The sequence below is a fragment of the Colletotrichum lupini genome, chromosome 2, assembly GCF_023278565.1.
Source record: "Colletotrichum lupini chromosome 2, complete sequence".
Taxonomy (NCBI): Eukaryota; Fungi; Ascomycota; class Sordariomycetes; order Glomerellales; family Glomerellaceae; genus Colletotrichum; species Colletotrichum lupini.
The window spans coordinates 7,476,607-7,503,206 of record NC_064675.1 but is presented as its reverse complement, the minus strand read 5'-3'; the positions used below and the strand labels follow the sequence as shown (position 1 = coordinate 7,503,206).

The following is a 26,600-nucleotide window of genomic DNA, read 5'->3' as shown; positions in this document are numbered from 1 at the left end:
AAAAAATAAGATTTTTAAAATATCTAACCCTACTACGTATAAGTAATAAGTAGGTATTTTTAATAAGTCCTTAGAATCTATAATTTTATAAAAAAAAGGGCTTGACTTCGTTAACTATACTTAATAGCCTATATAGTTTTTAATAATTTATATAGCTCCTTTATAAGCCGCCCGGCGTTTATTTTTAATTATTTTTATAAAATACTATTTTAAAAAAGGTAGGTTAAAAAAAGAAGCTATTTAAAAATTATAAAAAGTACGAGGCTTAGGAAGCTAGAAGTATACGGGATAGTAGAAATCGGTAATTAATAAAAATCCCGAGACTAATTACTATATTTTTTTATAATAATATAAACGTCTATTATTACTATTATAAAAAAGAATTACTAAAACCTACCCTTTTATATTAAATAAAAAGGAGGATCTTAATAAGTACGATAATTAGTAATTTAAAAAGGTAGTAATAATCGCTAGAAATAATAAAAACGAGAGTAGTAGCGAGATAGTAAAAAGAAGTAGGAATCTCCTAAACCTTAATAAATTCGTTAAGTAATAAAAGTATGGATTTATTATAACTAGTGCGCGGATTAAATATATTTTTATTAAAATTAAATACGCTAGTAATTATTAATACGGGTATAAATTAAAGTACGACTTTTAGTAAGTTAGGGTAAGGAAAAAGAGGACAAAACCCGATCCTAAATAGAATCCTAATCCTTTATAAGTAAGTAAATATTAACCTAGATTATTAGGGGATATAGATATATAGAATCGCGGATTAGCTTAATAGTAAGTAAATTAATATAGTATTAATCTATTTAACTAAGGTTTATAAAAAAAAGGGGCTATAAGGGTAACCCCTATTTTATAAGATCATAAACGACTTTAATTACTAACTAAATAAATAATTCACGAGCGCAAGCCTAGGAATTATAAAAATAGTTAATAAGTTTTTTTATAAGCGAGGGGTATTACTAGCGTAATTATAATTATAAGAGCTATACAAAATATTAATAGTAATAATTATAAAAAAGGAATTCGTATTATAAAACTAAGTATAAGTCGATAGAGTATATAATTACTTTAATAAATTTAAAAAAAGGGTAAACGATTTAAATTTCCTCCTTATAATTATTAATAGACATTTATTATTATAAAAGGATATACTAAGGTAAAATATAGTATTAGAAATACGATAATTAATAATTCTACTTATTTCGATCTATAACTCGTTACTATTATTAATATAAAATTCGGCGCCGATTAGTTAATAAAAAAAGAGGTAGATAACCTAAGATTATTAATAATACGTAGCGACGTAGGGATTATATATAAATACTAAAAATCTAATAATAAATACGAGGTAATTTATAAACCTTAAAAAGATCTTTTTAAAAAAGAAATTATATTCTAGGGGGAAGTATAAGGTCTTATAAAAAACCCTAACGATATTTTATAATTATTATAAAAAAGTCAAAATTAGGGAATATTAGTACTATTTAGTAATTAATATTATACTCATAAGTAAAGCCTCTAATTATTATTATAAAGCAGTACGTAATCTTAATTAAAACGACTTTCTTAGTATAATTAATATAATCCGAAGCTATTTCGAGACCTATAATAAGAACCTAGAGCTCCTATCTAAGCTATGAGCGATTTTTTATATATTTATAGCTAAGATAATAGAGGGTAAATTGCGAGTAGAGATTTTTAAAAAGCTTATTAATTAAATTAATAAGTTAGTAAAAACCTAGTTAAATAAGGGGATAAATAAGCGGAAAGTCGGATATTTTTATATTATAGTCTAGCGTATATTAGAAATAAAAATAACCCTATACTAAATACCTAAAGACTATAAAATACTCTACTCGAGGCTAAGATCTAGCTTTAATATTAAAATAAGAATACTATACTAAACCTATTTCTAAGTATATAACGGCCTTTATTAATAATATTAAGTTAATTAAACGTATAATAAAAAAAGAAAAAAGGCTAGATACGGTAATTATTAATAAGGAGGCCTAGATTTGTTAAATAGGTAGAGATTTAACTTATGGGTAGAGTAATAAAAGAGGTAATATTATATTTATAAAAAAAGAATATTGGTTAAGTAATTACTCTAAGGAAGAGTATACTAAATTATATAAATAATATAAAAAGTTAAGGGTAGTAAATAGTAAAACTAGCCCTCGTTAGTTTAACTAATTCCTCGTTATATATAAAAGTAGATCTGGGGGTATAGAACTTAGTAATAGTAGCTAAAGTAATAGCTTAAAGTATATACCCCTTATAAGAGATTTAGAAAATAAGGAAGATCTTACCTCCTATATTAATAAATTAGATTATAATAAAATTAACGATATTAATTACTCTTTTTTTACTTTATTAGTTTTTAAAGGATATACGAGGCTAAACGAATAAAAAGTAATAAAAGCTCTTAATAAGTAGGCTTTTATCTACGGATAGTAAAAAAAGGTCCCTTAGATAACGGATATAAAGGCGGCTAAAAGGGCGAATTTAATAGGGCCAAAGCCTATTTTTTTAATAATTAAAGAGAAGACGCTATCTCTCTTAATATTTAAAAAAAAAAATATAATACTAAGTAAATCTAAGGGTAACTAAAAGGGTCTTTTTTATACTACTTAGATCCCTCGAATACTAAGCTCGTATAAGTATTTTACGTAAGTAAAAAATACGGCCTAGATAATTTTTATAAAATTATCTTAGATACTAGGGTATTATAATAGTTAATTAAAGAAAAAGGGCAATTCTAAGTACTATAAAAGATTACGCTAGTAATACTTAATACGTCGACGGTAAGTATTATAAAAATTAATTTCGGCTTAAGTAAGGAAATCGTCGCCCTAGGTATAATAGAAGTAGAGACGTACTTTAGAACGATAACTTTTTATATTTTACTTATTAATACCCTATTTTTCTTATATCTAAAAAATATAAATCGACTAAGTATTATATTTAATAATATAAAGAACAGAATCTTTAGTAATAAGTATTTTAAAATAGTCGAACGACGATAGGGGTATACGTTTATAAAGCTTATTAATAATATAAAGTTAATTAATTATTTAACGGAAAGTAAGCTTAGAAAACTATACTAGAAATTCGGGTACTCGTTAGTTACGAGGTTATATAACCTCTTAAAGTAATTAGGTAATAATAATATCGAAATAGGGGCGCTAGAGTAGTTAATAAAAATATATTATTAATACTAAATAAATACGCAGAGCCTACGTAGATTTAAGTTTAAATTGCGTAATAAGCTTAACTTTAACTAAGAAATCGTTATTAATATTTTTTATTTAAATAGTCGGCTAGTACTACATATAATTAACGTAGCTATATCTTTTTAAGTAGGGTAATTTTTTTAAGATTTATAAGTAAAGATAGTATAAATAGCCCTACGAAAAAGCTAGATTAATATATACTAAGGACCGCTAGATAGTATTAGAACTAACGCTAGTATTAGCTTTAAGTTAATAGAATTTAGGGATAATATAACGGCCTATAGTATATAGCTAAAAGTCGTACTTATTAAAGCGCACTATAGTATTAAAAAGGTAGAAAGGGTATATTAGTAATTAAAAAGGGCGTTTAGAATTATTAAAGAGGAAAATCTAGATTTTATTAATAACAAATACCTCTAAATAGTACTTAAATACTATAACGATACTATAGGGCCTAACGGACTTATATTAATATTATTAATATTTAGAGCATATTTAAGAACGACCTTAGCCTCGCTACCGTTACTAAGTATAAACTAACGAGCCTAAGTAATTAAAAAAGTAATATAAGTACTGCGCAAAGTAAGTATAAAAAAGTAAGTTAATAAGGTAATTACTATATATAATAAGCCTAATATAGGGGGTAATTTAGATATATTACTAAATTTAGATATATAAGTATAGCGCGAAATTACTTAATAATAAGCTAGGCTATATAAGTTAATTTCTATCGATAAGCGCTCTTATATAGTTACGAGAAATCGTAACTAGCTATTCGAAGTATTAATTACGGTAGTTAGACCGTACTATATAGATCTTAACGAGGTAATTTTTAACTTATAAAAAGAAGAAGAGCTAGGGGAAACTATATAACCCGTAGTAGAGGTATAAGAAATTATCCTTAATAAAATCGTCGTAATAGTATTAATAAATAATAAGGAAGAGGAAATTGCTAAAAAGGTACTAATATTATTAATAAGACGTCGCGAAAAACTATAATAATAAGCCCTAATATAGTAATTTATTACTAGCGATAAAGTAATTAATACTTTTTATATAATAAAAGAGAAAGCTAATTTCGAGCTAATAATTAAACTACGTAAAGAAGGCATAATTATAATTATTAAAAAGCCGTATAAGGGATTAAATTTTATCAAAATGAATACTCTTTACGATCGAGAGGTCTATCGATTTATTTTATATAACTTAGAAAAATATATAAACCTCTATATATTTAAATTATAAATAGTTCGTAAGATTAAAAAGAAAGGAATACCCTAGCTATACGAGAAGCGTAAATACGTAATTTAGGGGTATAGCGATATTAAAAAGGCAACGCTACTTATATAATCGCTTACTATATAGCGCTATAACTAACGATTAATAATAGTACTAATAATATTACTACGGAAAAAGGGATACGAGATTTAGAGCCGTAATATTACCTAGGCCTATACTTAATTAACTATAGGGTTTATAAAGAAAATCTTAGCCTATTTACTAAAAGAAATAGTTAATAAGTACTTAGAAAGTACGATTATTAAAGTACTTAAGCTACTATATAGGCTCGTAAAATCGGGCACTTATTAATAAGCTACTTATTACGATTTTTATATTAATTAATTATTAATAATTACTTCTACGTACGACCCGTACTTACTAGTTACGGAGTATAAAAGTAATTAATTTAGGATTATTAGAATATAGACCGATAATATATTAGGCCTATTTAATATTAATTTTATAAAAGAAGAGGATAAGGAGCTTTAAAAAGCGGGCTTCGTAATAAAACTAAAAAAGGTCTTTATAATAAATACCCCCTTAATATTTAACGGTAGGATTTTTATAATTAAAAAGGAAACCGTCGTTTTTTAATAAAAGGGGTAGGGCGAGAAAATTAACCTCGTCGATCTAAACGTAATTAATATTAAAAAGCGGTATAAAGCTAAGCTTATACGAGGGGTATATATTATAAGTATTTATTAGCCTAAGGCGATTTTTAACTACGCTAGGGTAGTATAAGCTATAAATCTAACTAAATAAGACGTTAAAGTACTTAATAAATAGCTTAAATAATAATAAACAAATCTTAATCAAGGTCTCGTTTATTACCTAATTAACTTTATAATTAATAAGCTCTACGTCTTTATTAATAAGTTATTTATAAATAATAACGACCTTACTTCGTAATTAGGGTATATTATTATCCTAGTTAACGAGAGTATAAGCGAGAGTAAATTTATTATATATAATAATATAATTTATTATTTATTAACTAAAAGTAAGCGGGTAATAAGAAGTATATTAGTATCGGAGGTTTATAGTATAATTAATAATATTAACCTCTCTTATATAATTTTAATAATACTAAAGAAGATTACTAATCGAATTAGCTTTCTACTTATTCTAATAGTTATTTATACTAATTCTTACTTACTATATAAATACTTTATTAAATTAGGAACAATAAAGAAAAAGAAGCTTATAATTAATATTATAACCCTTAGGCAATTATGTAAAAGGCGCGAGATACTTAAGATTTATTAAATTAATAGTAAAAATAACCTTATAAACGTTTTTATAAAAGTAGTACTAAATAAGGGATTAAAGTAATTCGTAAGTAATAAAAAAGTTATTATATAAATAGAGGAATAGGTTATATAAAAAGAGTAAAAAAAAGAGGGAAAAGGAAACGACTTAGTAAACGGGCCCGAGGTTAAATTATACCTCTAACCGTAGTAATTAAATTAATAAAAAAAAAAGAAAGTTAGTATTAAATTAGAAATTTAATTTAACCGCAGTATATAGCTAACTATATAGGGGCTAATTAAGGGCCCTATTTATAATTATCGTAGCTAGCCTAACTTATAGTTAGAACCTCCTTTTTATACCTACTACGTAGATATTTATATAGTTTAATTAATCTCTTCGTTAACTACGGTTTAAACTAACTACCCTATAATAGGGATACTAACAGGTTGATACCGTATCGGTATGGCGCGATGCTAAGCTGCCGCATGACTGGTGTGATGTGGTTCCGCAGAAAGTCAGACTCGTTATGTATCTCATTCAGGATGTTGATCCCGTGCCGGCAGTGAGTAGTGGCGTCTTTTGGGTTCCGACGGATCAGCTCTATGCAGATGAAAAGCACACAGACGAAGAGAATCAGCGCGCGGTCTGTCGTTGTGCGGAGGAGCTTGATCGCCTCGTTGTAGTGCCACACAGCAAAGGAGCTTGCTTCCCATGATCCGTTGCTGAATGTCTCGTACACGGAGCTGAGCGCCAGCACAGCATGGCTGGCCACAGGTTCTTGGTCCGACATTTGGATCACGACATTAGTCCAGAAGTATGAGTTGAGTGACCCAGCAAAGGCCGGCGCCGTAACCTTGCGGTAAAAGTCCATCGTCCGCTCGGCGTAGACAATGCTGGCTCTGGTCGGCTGTGAAGCCCGAATCGAAGTTGCGTTGTTCACGGGGCATGATCTCAAGAGTTGCGCCCAGGAGTACGTCGTCGTCGGCGGGGAGATGTAACCGTCACATTTGCGGCCGGTGGAGATGCATCTCGCGCAGGATGGACGCGCCTCGTCGCATTTGATTCGTCGGATCTTGCAGGTTGTACAACCCGTCTTTACTCTTTGTGTGCCTATTCGGGCCATTGCGGTGGTCCACTCAAAGGTTGACTAGATGGCCGTGATAGTTCAGGCGTGAAGCCATTCCATTACATCCAGCCGTTTCAACTAGGTCGTCCAACGAGAGGTGCGATATTGGTCCAGCTGAAAACACAAAGAGTGATAATGCGGGGGGGACGTACTCGTTATATCAATCATATAGATCTAATGATGTATAACCGGGGGCAACACAGATCCTGTGTAGAACAGATTAACTTGTCAAGGCTTGGAGATCAATCTTAGACTTCGAGGTTTAAGCAGCTGACCTGAACTAGCCGCTTGAACCAACATCCGCAACAGTCAAGTGTTGGCAGCGGGTCTGGGGGAGTATTGGTTTCGAAACGAGATTTCTGGGGATTTCAGAGAGCTTAGACAAGTTCGGATGCCGTGGGGCATTTAACGAACACACCAATAGGTAGTTTGTAAACACCAAAAGCTTACCTGCCCGTGCCAGACGTGGTTTTTTGAGATGAAACCGTTCGGCTATCGGCGGCGTGCCAAATGGGAACAATATGTTGACAATTGATAGAACCTTGACTGTCAGTAGAGAAGTATGGGGTCGTGTGTAGAGCTGACATCCTGGAATATGCATGATTCGAAGTTCAAAATCACTGGTGAGGTTCATGTAGCGATTCGAGAACGCTGAGTACGTGCATGAATGAGGAAACTAGAATTGCGAAGTGAAATTAGTTTCTGACTCTGCAGCTTAGGAACATGGTCTGGGGAAGCATAGACAAGCCTAGCTGATCGTAGGGCTGAAGGACCAAGCAGCCGGTATGCACAATAAAGTGCAGTAGCGTACAACCCTAATGGACGAGCCGCGATATGTGGAAGTGTTCACCGCTCACCTTGCCGGGGTGAGGCGCTCACCGATCAGCCCGCACTCACCGGGGGATCGATGGTCCAGACCGCCATAGACCGTAGAATGCATTTGGACTGGTGCAAGACCGAAGCGAGCCAACAAAAAGCTCCCCTGAGAATAGACCAATTACAGCTAAGCTTCCTTCGGAAGCCTCCGGCCTGAGCACCGCCGCCCTTGTTGCGATTTCCCTCCCCCCCTTCACCGCATTTCTTCAACGACACCCCGCCACCATTCCTGCAATTGCCACCTCCCATCCACCGTCCGCGGGTGTTCCCTCGAGCAGGTTCGGAAATGACCTGATACGCGTGGCGACTGCCGTCGAAATGCCACCCAATCGAACCCATCCAACATGTCGCCGTTTCGCCCGCTGCGGCCGCGGCCATTAGCCGAAGGGTCACCGGCCAACCTACGGCAGAACCCCGATTCCAATCCTGATCCCAATGCCGAGCCCGGTACCGGTACCGTACGCGGTCCCGGCCTTGGGCCTGGTCGACCTAACATCAGCCTTCGCCGTCCTGCGCGGCCACGCAAGACCAACAGCGCCTGTGATCCGTGCCGGAGGCGAAAGACAAAGGTGGGCCTTGGCCTCCCCTGTCTTGCGTTTGCCCTGCGGCGTTGTTTCTCGACGTGCCAATCAGTTTACATGCTTTGGATCCCTCCGCAAGGTGCTAATTGCCGTCTTGATAGTGCGATGGACGGCTCCCACGATGTGTTATGTGTGATCACCGAACGGAAAATTGCGAATACACCTATACCGTCCGACATCGTGTGACTCTTGCCGAAGTGGAGCAGTCCAAACGAGGTGGCCCTGCCGAGATACTCGAATCTCTTCGAACACTTCCGCCAGAACAAGCCCTCGAATTGTTTCGCAAACTACGCAACGAGACGCCCGGACGTGCTTTGAATCTTGCACGCCCATCCGATCAGCAACACCTTAGAGGCCTTCTCCCACCCACGCAGAACAGCCTTGGTTTCGAATTGACGATTCGACACCCTGTGGCATATCCTGCCCTGTTCCCGGTGCCGTACACGGACTTGACTCTCGGAGCCTTACTCCAGCCTGTGACGAAGGCATGGTTGCAAGGGCAGCAGGGGCAGCAAGATGCGTATGTCAATCTTATCAATTCTCTAATGCAGATCCTCATTGTCAGGGGAGCCTGTGAACGTACCTTCAACCGGCACTGCCATCACAAGATGGCTCGAGGCTCGACCGAATGCCACCATGGCGTACTGACTTATAAGTCACAGGTCTTCAAGACAGGTCTCCCCTTTCGGGGGTCCATACCTGACTCCCGAGCGAGATGAGGACGCAAGTTCAGGATCAAAAACCGGTTCACCTGATCATACAGGGGCTGTGAATCCCAAAGCACTCTTCGACGAACGATTACGTCTGCTTGATGTCAGCAAGTGGACAAACATCCCTATACCGAACGACCTTGCCATCAGTGTTATATCGCACTATCTTGACATTGATTACGCTACGATACCCCTCTTCGACGCCGACCTGTTTGTACGAGATTTGGTTAATGTTCAACATTTCTTTTGCTCTCCGTTTCTTGTCACTGCCGTGTTGAGTTGGGCATGTGTATGTTGCCCATCATCCCCATTGCAATCATCAGGTGCTGACACAAACAGCAAGCATATACGACCCTCCATACCGATGCCGCCGCTTTCAGTGTAGCTCTTTTCGCGGAATCTCAGCAGTACTTCTCTGATCAGCAGCAACCCAATAGCGTTACAACAGTCGCTGCACTTCAAATCCTAAGCATGTGCGCCGTGACGTACGGCAAAGACGACATGAGTCTTCGGTTCCTACAAGAAAGTGTCAGGTTGGGTAAAGCGATGGGCCTCTTCAATGTTCAGTCCGAGGCCGAATCTGCGACCGTCTGGCTTGGCGGCCATACAGAGTGGACGAGAGCGGCGTCATACACGGCCTGGGGCGTTTACAATTGGGTATCGTGAGTAGCCTTTACCCTATGAACGTTGCTATCGAGAGACGCCTCTAACCCACGTAGGGTATATTCCCTCCACTACCGCGTCCACGAAATCCACACACCGCCGTTGCTGCCGATGCCTAGAGATCTGGTCTTATTTCTACCAAGCGACGATCCGAGGTCAGCCAAGACCGCATTCCATGCCCAGCTCCTCAGTGCCGCGAGCGATATGTGGGTTATCTTCAAGGACATACTGGAAAGATTCTACGGCCCTCAATACCACGGCGCCACGCTTGAGTCGACACTGAGATTCGCAGAAGGGACATATCACCGTCTACTTTGCTGGTCTGGCGCACTCTCTCTGGATATGGCAAGAGGCGAAGAAAGTAACCACAGCGTCATGCTATTGCAGTACGTCTGGCCTAGACCTGAATCCCATGATGCGTTCCGACTAATATTGGCCCAACAGCGTTTACTTCCACGCCGTGGTGACCGATCTATTCCGTCCTTTCCTCGCAACCGAGCACAAATCACAGCGCCTCTACTCCTTCAGCACACAACACGCTACCCCCGAAGCAGTCTATGCTTCGTCCGTTACATAGCTTAAGCGACTACTCCTGCTCTACCGCCTGAGATACAAGAACGCGAATTACTCCGTCCTCTGGCAGACTGCAGCCGTCTACGTCGCCAACGCCATGATCCGAGAAGGGGGACTATCACTACGGGCTGACGACCAACCCGGAAACGAGTGGAAGTTCTATTTGGACGTCTGCCTCGCAGGCCTAGAGGACTTGTACGCGTCGTTCCCCGTCTTTGGGTCAATCGCCCAGGGCATGGTGGGCATGGCGCTGCGACACTCGGCGATACGAACAAGTAAGGCCACCCGGGTGCTGGCGCAACTCGATGATATCGAGCGGCGGCACGCATCTCTCAAAGGTATGACGGACAAGACGGAGGCGCGGTGGATCATCGACTTGAACCTTGCGACGACTGATTTCGAGGGTGCTCAAGCTCGCAACCTCGTCGAAGAGCTTCAGAAGTTGATGGTTGAGCAGACCGAGTCTGAGAATCTGGGTGATGATGGAAAACAATGAGGCGTTTATACCGTGACTTTTCGAGCTGTCCATGGGAAATGCACCGACACGGATCTACTTTTTGCGGTATTGAACTTCTTGCCGTAGAAAAATATCACCTCATCCTCGACAATCTTTGTCGTTCTAACGCAATATATCAATCGAGACTTTCTGCGATACACGGTGTGGGAACTTGATATGTGATAAATTGGGAAGGCAGCTCTGTATTGAAGCGAAGCTGATATAGACAACAAGTAGCCCTTCATTGAACAACTCGGAAGAGTTTTGGATCATGTTGATGACCGCGACTACTCGTGTTTGATGTGACGCTGCGCTGTCGGTGAAGAAAACATGCTGGGTTTCTGTAGAGAATCATGGGAAGCAGCACAAGGGGAAGACATCGCGTAAATCACCCGGCATGTATTCTTCTCACTGGTTACGGAGCTTGTGTTTTTTGCATCTTAATGAGAAAGCTTATGGAGTGAACATGTAGTTCTGGAGGAGACAAATCAAATGTGTCGGGGAGGCAGACAGGCAAATGTAGGCAGAAAACCATCTTGATCTGTTCCGCCCGCATCTCAGTGATCTCTCCCCCTCCAAAACCTTCCAAGCATCTTCAAAGAGACGCATAGTCTAAGGAAGGTCATCAACGACGTGTCTTCGAGGTCTCGTACAGCTTGGCGTCCCTTGAACGTACGAATCATCCCCACGAGATTGATTCGCGTATCTTGCTAGTGGCCTTTGAAACAGTTAGTGTTGATTCGGTTTCGGAGGAAGGAATTCTCTAGCCAGTGTAGGCAAATCACCGGAGGAAGTAAGAGTCGGACTCAGGGGACAGCTCACCACTATGATCATCGCATCATTGATCACTGTCGACATCGCCTCTGTAAGGCTCTCCGTAGAGCCTAGCCCACCTTTGCTTTGCCTCCTCGTCCAAAGGCCGACCTTGGATGTGCCCGCCAAACAACATCAACCTATCCCAGTAGTCAAAGCACCGCGAGCTAAACATTAACTTCATGGTCAGCTCAAACACTGGCTCGGTGCCATCCCTCCCAATGTGAGTGACTAGCCAGGTAAACGTGGTTAAAACGTTGGCAAGCTCTCCATCCACCGCTCGAATAGCGGCAATTGCGTCGTCGGAAGATTGACCAACGTTGCCATCATCGCCTGTAGTCACGTCAACGCCCAATAGTTCTGCGCAAGAGGCGATAAGTCGATCGGCGTATACGTCGCCCGTCTTCTAAGCGGACGTTGCTTCGTTCCAAATCCTCATCGTCTCGTTGCGCGTCGGAAGTAGACAGTCTTCGAAGGCCTTTCGCACCTGAGCCTTTCCCAGATCTTCATCGTCGATGTTGATGCGAGTTTTGAGTTCTCGAGCACATTTGGCCACATGCTCTCCGTCAGCTAGATCTATATGGAGTAATCTGTGAAGAGTGCGACGATCGATCTTGGAGATGCGATCGGCGTCGGCGGCGTCGTACTCAGCAATCAGCTTTTGAAGATCGATCCCGCCGGGTAATTTGCGTATTGCGCCAGGCTGATTTTCTAACCCAGGCCATGTGAGATGGCCATCTAGGTCTAATGTGACGGACTTGTCGATGAGCCCTGCGTTCTGACCCTGTCGGATCTTTTTGATAAAGACTTTGTAGTAGTCCTTGGTGTCTTGGATACTCTTGTCAAGTGGGATGCATGGACCGGAGGGACTACCGACATTTCTGTCCTCGGCTTCGAGCTCATATGACACCTGCGTATCCCCATTGTCCGGGTCAGAATATGAGTCGAAAGTCACCGCCTCAGACCAGGGCGATCGAACCGACATCTTTGGCGCTGACCATATCTGATGATCGAGTTGATCCTGGTAGGGCTCCAGGGCCTTGGTGCAAATCTCTTCATCGGCCACAGGACGCCAAAGATTGGGGTTGGACTGAATGTGCTTTGGAAGGAATAAACCATGCATCAGCGTATCCCTCGTCCCCCTGCCCATGTTAGGCCACTTTTCATTAGTGTACCCAGCGAAACCCAAAGTGTAGATGTCGGGCATCATCAGCAGGGCGGTGAGCTCTGGGGAGGGCGGTGCTCGAGTTCCATGGTTCAGAGGCATGGTAATTTCTGATCCTTCCCAAGAAGGGGGCACGATCTCTAGCCAGTCCTCCTCGTCAAGTTCCATCTCATCAATGTACTTGAAAACAACATCGGTATCGATGTCCTCGTCGTTGATCACGAAGGCGTCGAGCTTCTTATCGTTGCCGTAAAAGTAGTCCACGGCGCGAAAGATGTGGACGTAGGCCGAGAGCTTGAGTTCCTCGTGGATCCGAAAGTAGTGCGGCCCATACAATATCATCTGGGCAAGCGAAACCAAAGGAACAGGCTTCATGGGCTTCTTCGCCCCCTTCTCGGCTCCTAGATCAAGAGCGTGGTAGCAGTCATGATAAATGATGGCTAAGATCAAGGCAAGGATTGGAGACACAATATCTCGCTCGTACTTGGCAAGGAACGCGTCAATCTCACTCATGAGACCTTTTGGGATGCTCATTCCCTGCATCTTCGGCATCATCAGTCTAAAGTGCCTCCACTTGTCCTCTCTCGTGTCAGATATGGCGGCGTAATCGGGCATAGCCTCTGCAGAGGCCACGAGCAAAGGACATGTGTGGCCCGCGGCGAAGGCATCCTGCTGTTGTTTCTTGTATTCCGCTAACTCATTCTCTGGTACGGCTCGGAACTTGCTCCCGTAGCCTTGTTCCCTCGACAAGTGCTTCAGAAAGAGTACCTGATTGGGGCGAAGCATATCGACGGGCGGGATGATGAGACACGGAAGCGTCATGCTCGAGCCTGTGCGCGCAATGTATCCGTAGGTATTGTTTTTCAGCGAGCTCACAGCGACGCTGCGAGTGAATGCGGGCGTGAAGTCGGTCGCATTGATGCCGACGTAGTAAGAGTCAATCGTGAGCGGTTTGTCAATCGTGTACCGTCGATGACACCGTTTGAGTAGGGTAACGATGATGAAATTGCCGGGGTCGTTGAGGAAGACCACCTTTTCTGGATCATCTTGGGAAGAGGTGTAGCCATCGGTTGAGTTGCCTGGTGAGAATTGACGATCTTGAAGCTCGAAAAAAGTGCCGGCGAGTTGGATGGGTTTCGGCAGCCCATTGTCCTCTTCATTCTTGACGGCATCGGCTTCACCATCGTGCCGGTGGCGTGCGACAGCACCCTCCATCGTAGTGCTCTGGGGCCGAAAGAATGGGCTTCCGTATGGTACCTGCCGGGAATTTGAGGACGCACCGTCGAGAAGTCGGCGTGGCGGTTGAGGGGAGAGGTAGAGAACTTCGGGAAACGACAGAAGGAGGAAATTTGAAGATAGGATGCCTACCTATCATATGGGAGAGGCAGTCGCGAGTGCGCAAGCTTTTGCGTGGGTTGAGTTTGACGCGATATTTGAGCAGGAAAGAAGAAAGAAAGCATGTAGACTGCAATTGAAGGAAAGGCCGCGGTTTCCTTTGTATGAATACAAGGCAGGAAGCGATGGAGACTTGGCCGAGGGAAGGTACCCAAGGTACCTTCGGTATTCGAGATGATGAGGTCAGTAAAGGAAAGCACAATTGAGAAGGTAAAGTAGGATGTATGTACAAAGGAAAGACCTACGGGAGCTTTGCTGCCTCGTAGTGGGAGTATTTAGTTTTCCGAGTTATTCTGGAGTGTCCTTCGAAGCTAAGAACAATTTCTTTGGGCATGGCCATTCTCATGCTGCGGCACCGGAAGTTTTGCAGTAAGTCAAGGACCTACTATGCTCAAGTTGTACTGAATCATTTCCAACTGTTCAATACCGAAAGGGAAAACGGGATGCGGGCGGCTTCAGATATTTGAATATGCTCTCCACGAGATCTACCTACCTACCCAAGGCTGACTTCCTCGCCTACCTCAGATGGGATCAGCTTCAGCATCATCAACAATAAGCTCCTCCTCCTTCTCTTCGACCTTCACCGTCTCAGCCCCCAGCACACTCTCACCTTCATGCTTCGGCCCCTCTCCCTCCCGCCAAGCTTCAGGCCCAAGATACGTCCTCGGCCAAATATTCATCGCAGTCTTCAGCCCATCCCCAACAGGCAACCCAGCATGCACGACCCTCCCATCCCCCGTCCCATTCTCATGCAAATTCACCCAAAATACTGCATTCCCCCTCACAGGTTTGAACGCGATGCCACCATCATTGTGCTTCCTCCACATAGTCCCTTCATCATCCACCCTCCGATGCTGCGGCGTAACAGTCTCAATCTTGGGAAACCACGTCTCGCCACCCGTACACTCGTCCTCCAAGATCGCGAAGAAGCTCGCCACCCGGTTCCACTTCCTTCTCCGTCCTGTCCTAACATCAGGTTGGAAATCATCGTACCAGTCGTGGTGGACGTTGAATCTCTGGCCCTTTGTATACCGCACCAACTGGGGCGGTCCAATCTCGTCCCGCCCGGGCGCCATCATCGTGCCCAGGAACCCTTCCGCCCTAGCGAGCACGCATTGCACGGCGACATCGTCGGCAGGGAGACCAGCAGACCAGGAGGTTCTATCTGGCGTTCCTTGCGTTCTGCCATTCTTGACGACGTAGGAGGGTTTGAAGGCCGGTTCGCCTGCTTCCAGGAGGGATGCGATGTCTGCTTCGGAGAGGAAGTTGTGGATGTAGATTACCAAGGGATCGAGGGAGACGATTTGCGTGGTGTAGTTTTGGGATTGGCAGGCGTAGGTCTCTGATGTCAAGACCTCGGGTTCAGAAAAGGCATCATCTGTCGGTGGGGAGAGGATCCTGTTCAGTGATGTTTGGAGACGGGAGGGGATATTGTGTTGTTGGATGTACGGGAGGGAGATTGCTACGAGAGCCGTGTAGGCCGATAGGCCGAGAATCTTGGTGATTGCACTCATGCTGTATCACCCATTCGAAGCGCTTCTACACGATTAAGTAACAATGGCGACGATGAAGAGACGTCATGGAGGGACAGAAGACGGGGAGTCTGGGGGGTGGCATCTTCATTTAAGACGGCATCTCAGACCCTGTCCAGGGTCCTACACCTATCTACCTGGCTACTCGTGAGCGCCGATCCGGTTCATCTACTTCGAATCTGTCCCCAATCCGAGGTTCCGAATGCTGCCTCAGATAGATCAAATGGAGCGTCGTCCTCCGACTGGGCGGAGAAACTCTTTCTTCACCCGGACCGCATCCCGTACCCCGCATTTTTGGGGTAGCTGTGCCTCACCGAGCCCCGCCGAAACCACTTGGGGCACGGCTTTCGGTGAGACAACGGTGAAGGTTGATGCCTTCTACAAAATCGTATATCAAACGCTTGACCACCTTCGTATCAGGATTTTTATAGCAAACAAGCGACAAGTAAGAGAGGGCAATGTTCATCACATAATCCACTGCGTCCATACTGTCAAGTGGAATTTAAAAAAAAAAAAAAAAAAAAAAAAAAAAAAGAACGAGGGAAGGCGGAGAGGTACGAGGCGTGTGTCACAATGGCCCCTTTAGCCCCTGCGCAGCACCAAACTCGTCCTTCATCAAACGTCAAACATGGTGACAGCAGACACACGGTCCGGACGAAAGGCATTGCTTTGTAGCTCCATACCGTAGTATACATACATGCAATGCTCCCAGACCCATAGGCAGCAAGTTGGTCTTCAAAATATTTCCCACAGTGGTATCCACGGCTTCCTATATACCAGGACAATACGCGTACAGCAAGACCCGGCATAGCAGTCTGCAAAGGAATCAAACAACTTCCTATTCGCCTTTTTGCACAATCGCATCTACTCCGCCCCAGCGTTGTACGAGAATCAGGGGGTATGGCGAATGGTTCCAGGAAATGCCAAAAGCTCCATGGCAAAAAGATCCCTAAAACATGGTAGCAAACGCCACGCAAGACATGCACCGTTAAATTCGCTCCCTGTCGCTCTAGATCTGGCTGTGTCGCGCACGCTTGCGAGCGCTTCCTTGAGATGATGATGGGTGCAGCTTGTCGTTCTTCTCCCTCTTGAGCTTGTCGTCGAGGACACGGGCTACTGGTAGTTAGCATAGTCATTATTTTCACCGTATTCGAGCGCCACCACATACTAAGCACGTCGTATCCGAACTGGGGGTACTCCAAGCACAGAGAGCGGAACTCGTCCTCGGCCTCGGAGCGGAGGGTATGCGAGCGCATGGCCCAGAATTGTGCGACGGGAGCGCGGATGGTGGTGTCGTCCTTGCCAGTGTAGGCGTAGACGTAGCGGGCGTAGGCGATCTCGCCCTTGGCCGTCGAGTTGACGCAGTGGATCTTGGAGCTGGCGAGCGAGCGGAGACTTGGGACACCGAACTTCTCAGCCAGGGTGTAAACGCGCGCGTGCTTCAGCAGCTGCGTGCCGTCTACATCGACATCGGGACTCGATGGGTCTTGCTCCAGTGTGCGCGAACCGGCAACCTTGCGGGGGAAGTACTCTCCTGTGTAGAGGAACTCGAGGAAGCATCCGACCGCGTCGATGTCTTCACCAACGAGCTCAACTTGGCGCGGCTGTTGCGCATTGAGTCAGTAACGTCGGGGAAATGCAGAATGCGCCGGGTGAATGCCGCAACGTGGGAGGACCACTTACGCTACCATCGTCGCTGAACTGGGCGCAGGCCTCCTTGAAGAAGGGGCTTTGCACCAGAAGCGCCTGATGAGCTGTAACAATTGCTTCCGACTCGCCCTGCCCGACCAAGAGGGTGACGACGGGGCTGGACAGGTAGCTGACGAAAGTGGTGCGCGGCTCGACGGGGTCGCTCTCGCCGCCCTCGGCAAAGGGGAGTTCCTCAGCGTTGGCATCGCCCTCCTCGGCCATCTCGACGTCGGCGCCAGGATTGGCAGGGGCGTCCTCAACAATCTCGACGTCGTTGTTGAATTCTTCGGCCATTGTAACTGGTTCGGTCGCGAGTGTGCCTGGTTTTACTTGAGAGAGTGATTCGATCAGACTGCGTCGGGCAGCACGGTTTGTCGCGTCAGCAATCGGTCAATTGATCGCGTAGACGTTTGGAACAGATCGGGCGCGTAAAGACAGGCGTAAAAGAACGTGGCGGGCGTCAATGTCTAGATTGAATTGAGATTGAATCAACGACAAGCGGGAGTTGGGAAGAGAAAGTCTGTCCAGGTTCCAGATTGGGGGGGGGCACGGGCGAGGCGGCGGAGCTCTGAGCTTCAAGGTAAGGGAAGGTAGGGAACCAAGCTGGCTGCAGCTGCCTCCGCCATGCGCACGGTACCCGTTAGAAGCGGGTCTGAGTGGTTCCGTTCCTTTTCCACAGGCAACATGCGACTCTGGGCAGGCACACCCCATCCAACTTGCAGACTTTCTCCAGTGAGTGTTCCTGCCAAGCGTAACGCGACGCGATACCTTGATACAGGTACCCAAGTAACCTATCGATAAGCTTTAATTTGATCGCCATTTATCGATGAGCCACTTTTCGCACGCGATCCCTTGTAGGTAGGTAAGGTAGGTAATTGGGTTGAGGCACATGTCATCGCATCTTAGATCCCTACCTCTATCCAGGAAGAAACAGCAGTTGAGACGAAAGTCAATGTTCATATTGTCGCGTGGCGGCATTCGCATTCAGAGAACAGTAAACTTGTCAACAAAGTCGATTGCCAAGGGATTGTTAAAGATTACACCAGCACCCACCACCATCGTCGTCTTCAACTCAAGCAAAAGGAGCCTCAAAAGTTATATTCAACACCAAGGAGATAGCCCCGCTCCATTAAGAGTGTACTTTGTACCATGAAGCGAATCGGTATCAGACGTAACATACCCAGAAGTACACCGTTGCAATGCAATGTGATGATGCGCTCTTGCTCCTTCAAATGCCACAACCATGCTGCAAACACAGTGACCTATCCCATTGCCCTCAGGTCTTCTCATTATGCCCTCCTCATTTCCATTGGTTTTCCTGTCCGGAGTGCGCCGACTCTCTAGGCTTCCTGTTCAACGACAAATTCGGTATACTGGGATGTATGAGCCTCAATGGCTGCTCCTGCTTCAGAACCTCCCAGTGCTTCTTCAGCGTATCTTCTCTGACCACCAGCTCAAAGTTCGCCAGGAAGCAAAAACTAATCTCCAAGCGCGCCAACTCGACGTCGCTAACGCCTCCAACTTTGGCAATCTTGCTGTGCGGGTAGCTGAGGTCTTCCAACGCCTTCATTGCCACTCGAAGTCCCGCTAGAACCAATCGATGCGCATTTCGCCGCGTCACAGGAATCGCTCGTTCGTCAACAGCTAAGCGGTGGATATACAGGCTAGTAGCAAGGTACACAGCAGTGCTCATCGGGCACCATTGGTGGATTCGCGCTAGATATTCGTCGATACCAATGGGCGGCGGTTTCTTAGAGTAGAACTTGCGCGTGATTGCACTATGCTGAAGATTAATCGGCTGCGAGTTCTCCCCAATTATTATATGTGGTTCGGGTGCTTTCGGTGGCGGTGGTGGTGTCGGCGATTGTGTCTGGCGCAGATGGACACCGTCTATTAATTGTGGTGTCGAGCTACTCGAGCCGCTCATCTGGGACATCATCGGTGGTCGACGAGGCGAAGACGCTGAAGCTGCGGCTGCAGCCTCAGCCTCCTTGCGCATGCGAGCCAGGTTCTTTTGTGAGCTTGTGCGAATGAGCTCCTTCTCTGCCGCCATTCCTCGCATATTGGGTAGTGTCGGGCTTGTAGGAGGTGGTGTTGGAGGAATATCGCCTGTTATCTTCACGAGAGCCTCGATTCCACCACTCAAGAGCTTCATCGCCGCCCTAGGCGATAACTTGAAGACATCGGTGTTTTCGGGGACATTCGGGGGGCTATCGCAGTCGGCAACGCTCAGTCGCGGATCGGACGAAGGGTTCGGCGGCGGCGGAAGGTCGGGGACGGCGCTCGCGTTCGAGTCTGTCTGCTCCAGAGGCAGGCCCTCCTCACCAGGCTTCGGAGTCATCCCTGCGGTGCTTTGGTGTTGGTCCTGGGGGACACACCGGGGATGGTTATAAGGCGACAATGACGTCGGGTTAGGGTACGAGAGTAGTGTCTCGGTGTGTTCGGCGTGGGCAACAGCGAGCTTCTAAGGCTTCGAGAAAACAAATAATCATAAGCAAAAGCCCCGACGGGAGCCGTGTGATGTGTGTACCGTTGAGCTATTTCACACAACTTTCATGGCCCAAACTACTATCTTTGCACAGTTGCAGTTCCCTCGGCCAGATTCGGCTTGCGGGGGTCGGAATATGTCGCGGGGAGGCTCTTTCGCAGGTGGCCCCCAAATGGTCTGGCCCGAATGGCGCAGTTTCGAGCCGTTCTAAGACAAGCTAACAGACTTGGTCCTTGGAACAAAAGAAGGAACTTGGCGTGGAATCGTGGTTCGACTAGTAGGATGGAATTATCGTCGTTCGGCCGCGAAATATGAAAGGGCGAGCAGAGGGGCAAGCTGGTGATCGGCGCAAGGCGATATTTCACCAAGGGTGTCTCTTGGTGGTCAAGAGGGGCTCGAAAAGGTCGGTCAACATTAATGCGGTGCGGCTGCACGTCTCGTTTGGGGGTTAAGAGCAAAGCAAGTGGTTCGGTTGGCAATGTCTCGCTCGGAGCAATATCGGGTGGTATCGGTGGTTCGTGGTGGTGGTCTGGACCGACAAGGTTGAATTACTGGTAAAGGTGCTTGTGACAGAGCACAATCTTTTTGCTGATCTCGAAGCTAGTGCGGGGAACTGCAGGCATGCGGTAGGCGAAGAGAGCCCAAAAGACACGGCATCCCCGTTGCGGTGGAGGGATCGGCGATCGTCTGAAGTCGAGGACGCTACAAAGTGCTGTATTAATGGCCAAACACACTGCAACTGCAGGTAGGTGGCAGACCAAACAACGATGAAGGCCGGGGAAGAGGACGGCTTGGAACTGCAGGCGAAGCGATGAGCTGAGAACAAATTGGGTGCCACCTGCAAGAAAAGCAAAAGGCTGGGCAGGCCGCAGAACAGCAGACTATGGGTGGCGTTTGCCTGATGGGATTTGGAGCTGGTGCGATGCAGCGGACGTCGCCGGTGCAAAGTGTACAAGCAGGGAAGCGTAGGTAGTGCCGCACAGGGGATGGAAAGTCGTATTATTCTCTGCGGAGGCGACCTGACTGGGAACGCGCTTCAACAAGCCGTGCAGTTTGTGTACTCGAGCAGATAGCGGGGGACAGACGGGCTGAATAGACCGACGGAAGAAATGTTGTAGTAGTTTGGCGGGCAAAAAATTGCGGTATCAGTGGATGACCACCTGATGAGTTGACAAGTACTCCAAGCTGGTGGTGGCTGGCTGACTTGTTGATGGGGCGAGAGAGGAGATATGCAGGAACCACGACAGGAGGTGAGCCGAGGTGGCGAAGAGGATGGCCAAATAGTAAGAAGAATGGGATGATAACGGAAGGGCTAGTGCGCTGCCTTAGCCAGATGGGCACCTATCGAATGTGTATTGATGAATTTGCTGATCCTAGGTCGTCGTGGACGTCCCCGGTTATGTGTCGATCGTGGTCTGCGTCTGCATCTGCATGTAATGTTGTCGAGTGCGCCGGGTCGGGATGGGAGTCCGGGACATTTTAATGAGCGGTTGAAATTTTGGAGAAATTTCATTGTTCGGAAGGAGGCCGGGATTTTGGGAAGGCGGACGTGGAGGTGGAGGTGGAGAGGCAGGCACGCAGGTTCCACAGGCCGAGGATGGAACTGTGTGAAAGTACATACCGGTACATACTCCGTAGAGGCAGTCCCTTCCTTGGTGCCCGCTTGCCCGTATTGCCTCGTCCCCATCCTTGTTCTTGCCATCCTTGGTGCCTTCCTCGAGTTTTCTGTTTTCCTTCCTATTTTGAAGTGATGCTTACACCTTCCCTCCAGCTCCTCTACGTAAGGTATGTCCCGGTAGGTACCTAGGTAGGTTGGTATGGTAGGTATGGTACCTCAAGGCAGGTATGTACGTACATGGATCTCAAGAAGGACCACAGAAACAACGCCTGCTGACTTGGAATTGACACATTTTGCTCGCACACTCTTACACACACGAACAAGACGGCAGCCGCGCCCTCGAATTTGGGTTTACATCGCCTCGCATCGGGCAGAACGGCTGCAGAGATATCTCGGCTCCCGCGGTGACGGTTCAAATTCTCGTGTAATAAGTGAGGGGCTCCCTGGCGACGGGACATGACTAAGATGCGATTAGGTGCCCCCGTTAAGGCCCGATAGCAGATGGGTTGCCCTGATATCAACGGAATTTCATTCACCCAAGCACATTGCCTGCGGCTACCTTACATTGCGGAATTTGATAGGTTGGAGACACGCATAAGGCACCTGTATGGTGTTGTCTTGCAGGTGGCATCCGCTCGCCCTTTCCTGCCTTGCCCTGCAGTGGTCCCTTCCTCGTTCTGAGTCTTGTCGCAAACCTGGAGTGTGTGCTTCCTCCAAATCCCCTCAGCGGGCACCTTCCATCCATGTGGTGTGGTGATGAATTTGAGCAGGGGTTCGACAGAGCTAAGAGCAGCACAGACATTGGCCTGGCCGGTGCTGTGCCCCCACCCCTCACCCCCCCCCCCCCGTTTTATTTTGGAGGCAGGCGCCGATGGTGGCTCAAAGTGGAGTTTTAGGGGTCCCTTTTTTGCTTGTCAAATGACCAGATTTGATGCACGAGCCCCCGGATAATTGAGGCAGGCATCACTACAGGCTCTCGAAAGCTGACGGAACGCTCTTCCAGATCTTCTAGGCTTTCTATCCACACCGAGCTTGACTGGCTGGCTGGTGGAGCTTTTCAATAATGTGTCTTGAATTGCCATTGATTTTTTTGCTGCATCTTCCCACGCCGCTGCAGATTCGATGTGACGGCAAACTGACGATAATGATACGAACATCCAATGTGTCCCTGTCCAAACGACCCATCGGTGGCAAACACATCGAAATCTCGGCTACACACCACACCACTTCCTTCTCCCGACTCAGTCGACTAACATGGCATCGAATATTTACCTACCCCCAGGCTTGTGCCGCAAAACCCACCCATCCATCCCCTGATTATCATCCATGGCCAGTTAGGCTCGTCGCGTACATCACACACCACGCAGACTAGCCATGATTCTGGCCGGCTTCTCGGGGAGATCTACCCGCTGGGTTAGGGGAAGTCTAGGCCTAGGTCTCGCTGCTACTTGGGCTCCTTTGGCCTCATTCACCGTTGCCCGCAGCCTATTGCAGCGATGATAACGAACAGCTCTCATATTCAACAATACCATCTCAACAGGACCCTCCGTCTGTGTGGCTACTAATGTCGGAAGCTACCCAGCGAACATGATCCCATCACGAAGCTAGATGACAAGTCGCGGTCGTCGATGGATTTCTTGCAGCATCTCTAGAGTTTTACTTACACCCAAGGGTCACCCATGCTCGCCCGACGAAGTTCCGAGCGCTATCGTATCCCAATCAAACTTCAAATGTCCGGTCACTCTCTATTCTGCCGGGTGAGCCCCGCGACGATCCATCTACGTCTGCGAAAACAAGCGTTAAATCTACCAGGTCATGCTCTATCAGCCTGGTGAAGATACCTCATGCCATTCGCTTATACCGGTCTTCTACCTTCACCGTTCCGTTTTACTTCGTCAACGCTATATCTATGAACCCAGGGCCACTTTGATATCCAAAACAGCGGGCTGACCGCCTTGCACCGTCTCAATAGCCTTCTTCAGCACACCATCAAGATCCGCCGCGTTGTCTACACGAGCAGCAAACAAGTCTCCACCCGCGGCCGCCTTGGCGATGCCGGCATAATCGGGTGCCGGGTCGAATGAGATGTTGATCTCTTCGTTGGTCGCCCTGGAACCTTCACCATCAGGGTGCACCAAAAGAAGTGACCGCCTGGGGGCGTTCCATCCTATCGTCACATCAGCTTTCGTTTCAAACTCGCCAGAAGGATTCGTTAACCACTTACCCTTGTTATTCAGAATAATCGTCAGAATAGGGATATTGTATCGCTTGGCGATCCAGTATACGCTACCTGGCACAGAGAAGAGGAATGTGCCGTCGCCAACAATTTGCACAACAAACTTGCCCTTGTTGTTGCCACCGTTCTCAAAGTCGGTTGCCAGCTTGATACCGAGAGCGCCACCGCCAGACCATCCAAGGCCACCGCCACCGCAGTTGATCCAAGATCCGGGCAGTGTGGGCTGAAGATTGTCGTGGACGAAAATTGTGTTTGTCACAGCCTCAATGGCCCAGATGGTGTCCTCTGGACACAGCTTCTTCAGTGACCGGGTAAGGTGGCCAGTGCCGAACTCGCCATCCGCCTTGGGCTGCGCCTTTTCCTCGATCTTGGCAAGAAGTTGCTTGTGAGACTCCTTGACCTTTGCCTCGCGCTCCTTGGCTTCCGCAGACTCAAGTTGAGCAGCATACTGCCCCTTTAAGTGTGCAGTAATCTGTTCAATTGACACCAGGCTGCTCGCTCGGTATCTCGACTGGGCGGCGATGTAGAAGACGGGCATTTGCTGCTTGAGCGGGTCAACATCAATATGGAAAATCTTGGCGTCCTTCTTGGGGTGGCACAGAGTGTTGATCCACGGGACGTCGCAGTCGAGAACGACAATGACATCGGCAGTGTTTACCGCGTCCTCAATACCAAATCGAAGTCCCAACCAGCCAGGGTGGTCTGCGGGGAAGCACATGTCGCTACCACCCGTGTCAACAACGCGCAGGCCCTTGACGGTGTTTGCGAGTTCAACGAGAGCGCCAGGGAACTGGTGGTCTCTGCCGCCAAATCCAGTGACGATAAGAGGCTCTTTTGCACCGGCCAATGCCTCGGCAATCTTGTTGACGGCATTCTTGGGAAGACCTCCGAGCTCAACGGGGTCCCAGTCCTCTTGACGAATGCTGTACGGTTCGACCTCAGCCTCCATCACCTCTCTAGCACCGCAAAGATATACGGGCCCTTGAGGGTCTGACTTGGAGAACTGAAGGGCGCGATTGACCATCTGCTTGACATTGGTTGCTGTCTTGAGCTCGCCAGAGTACCGGCAGTATTGCGAAACGATTTGCTTTTGATCAGGGACATCCTGAATCCAGTGGATGTACTCTGTTCTGCTGCCTCTCATCTCGCCTTCGATAGTGAAGGGAGACAGACCGGCAAACACCAAAACGGGCGCGCGGCCGCATGACGAGTTGTGAACAGCAGCGCCGAGACCTTGCGTTCCTACGTCGACGTGGACAATAACACATTGCGGCTTTCCTGTCAGGCGAGCGTAGCCGTCGGCCATGGACATGGCGACCATCTAGACACCTCATTAGCACATGCCCAAGTGGACGCACGCGGAAGAGACGGAGTTTCATTACTTCATTGGGACATGTGATGATTCTGGGGAAGTTCCCCTTTCGCTCCCTCTGACCCTTGACCATGGCTTCGATAATACTGGGGTGGTCAGAACCCAGGTTCACGAAGCAGTGGGTGACGCCGGCATCCCATAGCGCCTCAAAGAAGGCGAAAGACGCGGTATACATCTCGGTTGATTTCGAAGAAAGGTTCCTGGCCTGTTGGATGGTGGCCTTGAACTCATCCTCGACGAGAGGCCGAGAGCTGGTAGGCTTTATACCAGCACCCGCATGGGAGGATGATGGTGATGTTGATCCCCCACTTCGATGCAGTGGGGCAGCGGATGAGAAACCGGCAAGTTGACGAGCAGGGCCGCCGACAACGGCTATGCTGGGCGCCAATGTCTGGTTGAAGCGGACTAATTTCCCTGGACGCCCACCTGCAGGGCCGAAGCTGAGCAAGCAACGTGCCATTGGCACCGGCAATTGTCTGAAAGGCATGGTGAAGAACGGCAATAACGGGCCAACTAGCCAGCCAGCAGTGTGTATTGGAGGGGGGCGGGGTAGGTATCAACAAGTGAGGTGGATGTGTGTGTGTGTGTGTGTGTGTGTGTGTGTGTGTGTGTGTGATTGACTATTTCACAGTGTTATCAAACAACTCGGAGGGAGGGGAAGAGTCTCGCTTGGCAACTGCGTCAGTACTGAACAGTCTAGTACCTGGGAGTCGTCGAGCTTGTGTGGCACACTTCAAGCAAGCTGGGGATGAACGACTCGACCGATCACCGGTGTATGGGATACGGGGTTTGACCGATGACGCGCCGCGGCGGAGAAGTTGCACAATTCTGGAGACTTTGTATAGGCTTCGTCCTCTGAGGTGAAGCCTGATGGGGGTAGTTTGACTGAAGTCAGTCGGGACAGGGCCTCCCGTGACGGGCGACAAAGACGAGTTTATACGCCCGGAACTGGGATCGTTCCACAGACCGACCGCCGGCCCAAGCTTGTTCCCCAGAAAAGGGAGCATCACGCCCTTGCGGCCCCCTTGGGCTAACCCCGCAATCGGCCCAGGGCCCGGTTTCATAGGGCGCTTGTTGTCGGCTCACTACAGGGTAGGCGACACAGCTCCATAGCCGCTCACCCTCATCGTGTTTAGTCCCGAGAGAAGGGAGCACAAGGCGCCGTGGAGGGACATGTACAAGGGTTGAGGAGGAGGAGCGAGAGGTTGATAAGAGGAGACAGCCGTTGAGATGACATGGCAGCATGCAAGCTTCATCCCTGAGTGAAGCCGTTCGTGAGGTGAGCTGAATGATACGGTATGTAGGCACATCTCTTATCAAGATGGGATCTCAAAGCCAAATGTCCTAACTTGCCTACTTGGGGACTTATGTGTCGAACACCGCTCTGGGCCGAGGATTACCGCGACCCAGCCCTAAACAAGACGTTTTGAGGTAAACCATGGGCTAAGAATCCCGATTCTCAAGTCCCCGTCTCATGGCACAGGAGT

General features: G+C 46.9%; 9 protein-coding genes across 9 annotated transcripts; 1 reads left to right on the top strand and 8 right to left on the bottom strand.

Annotated features, from left to right (window-relative positions):
* Positions 1-6,204: 6,204 nt before the first annotated feature.
* Positions 6,205-6,903, bottom strand: CLUP02_04599 (C6 zinc finger protein; the record flags this gene model as incomplete). The annotated part of the gene is made up of 1 exon (XM_049283610.1): positions 6,205-6,903. The coding sequence occupies one exon, from the start codon at positions 6,901-6,903 to the stop codon at positions 6,205-6,207; it is 699 nt and encodes a 232-aa protein (XP_049140753.1).
* Positions 6,904-8,126: 1,223 nt separating this feature from the next.
* Positions 8,127-10,805, top strand: CLUP02_04598 (uncharacterized protein; the record flags this gene model as incomplete). Its single annotated transcript, XM_049283609.1, has 7 exons — positions 8,127-8,351; positions 8,465-8,883; positions 9,026-9,362; positions 9,413-9,735; positions 9,793-10,122; positions 10,181-10,300; positions 10,346-10,805. 7 exons carry the CDS (start codon positions 8,127-8,129, stop codon positions 10,803-10,805), a joined length of 2,214 nt encoding a protein of 737 aa, XP_049140752.1.
* An 838-nt stretch (positions 10,806-11,643) lies between these two features.
* On the bottom strand, positions 11,644-13,998 carry CLUP02_04597 (uncharacterized protein; the record flags this gene model as incomplete). The annotated part of the gene is made up of 2 exons (XM_049283608.1): positions 11,644-12,024; positions 12,106-13,998. 2 exons carry the CDS (start codon positions 13,996-13,998, stop codon positions 11,644-11,646), a joined length of 2,274 nt encoding a protein of 757 aa, XP_049140751.1.
* Positions 13,999-14,699: 701 nt separating this feature from the next.
* CLUP02_04596 (2OG-Fe(II)oxygenase family Oxidoreductase) lies at positions 14,700-15,692 on the bottom strand (the record flags this gene model as incomplete). Its single annotated transcript, XM_049283607.1, has 1 exon — positions 14,700-15,692. One exon carries the CDS (start codon positions 15,690-15,692, stop codon positions 14,700-14,702), a length of 993 nt encoding a protein of 330 aa, XP_049140750.1.
* Positions 15,693-16,719: 1,027 nt separating this feature from the next.
* Positions 16,720-17,693, bottom strand: CLUP02_04595 (uncharacterized protein; the record flags this gene model as incomplete). The annotated part of the gene is made up of 3 exons (XM_049283606.1): positions 16,720-16,823; positions 16,879-17,314; positions 17,394-17,693. 3 exons carry the CDS (start codon positions 17,691-17,693, stop codon positions 16,720-16,722), a joined length of 840 nt encoding a protein of 279 aa, XP_049140749.1.
* Positions 17,694-18,699: 1,006 nt separating this feature from the next.
* On the bottom strand, positions 18,700-19,740 carry CLUP02_04594 (cyclin; the record flags this gene model as incomplete). Its single annotated transcript, XM_049283605.1, has 1 exon — positions 18,700-19,740. One exon carries the CDS (start codon positions 19,738-19,740, stop codon positions 18,700-18,702), a length of 1,041 nt encoding a protein of 346 aa, XP_049140748.1.
* Positions 19,741-20,435: 695 nt separating this feature from the next.
* On the bottom strand, positions 20,436-21,228 carry CLUP02_04593 (uncharacterized protein; the record flags this gene model as incomplete). Its single annotated transcript, XM_049283604.1, has 2 exons — positions 20,436-20,589; positions 21,092-21,228. Coding segments are annotated over 2 exons (291 nt in total), but the record flags the coding sequence as incomplete, so codon positions are not given.
* Positions 21,229-21,690: 462 nt separating this feature from the next.
* Positions 21,691-22,307, bottom strand: CLUP02_04592 (uncharacterized protein; the record flags this gene model as incomplete). Its single annotated transcript, XM_049283603.1, has 2 exons — positions 21,691-22,016; positions 22,100-22,307. 2 exons carry the CDS (start codon positions 22,305-22,307, stop codon positions 21,691-21,693), a joined length of 534 nt encoding a protein of 177 aa, XP_049140746.1.
* Positions 22,308-23,412: 1,105 nt separating this feature from the next.
* CLUP02_04591 (thiamine pyrophosphate enzyme) lies at positions 23,413-25,573 on the bottom strand (the record flags this gene model as incomplete). Its single annotated transcript, XM_049283602.1, has 2 exons — positions 23,413-25,062; positions 25,124-25,573. The coding sequence occupies 2 exons, from the start codon at positions 25,571-25,573 to the stop codon at positions 23,413-23,415; spliced, it is 2,100 nt and encodes a 699-aa protein (XP_049140745.1).
* Positions 25,574-26,600: the final 1,027 nt, after the last annotated feature.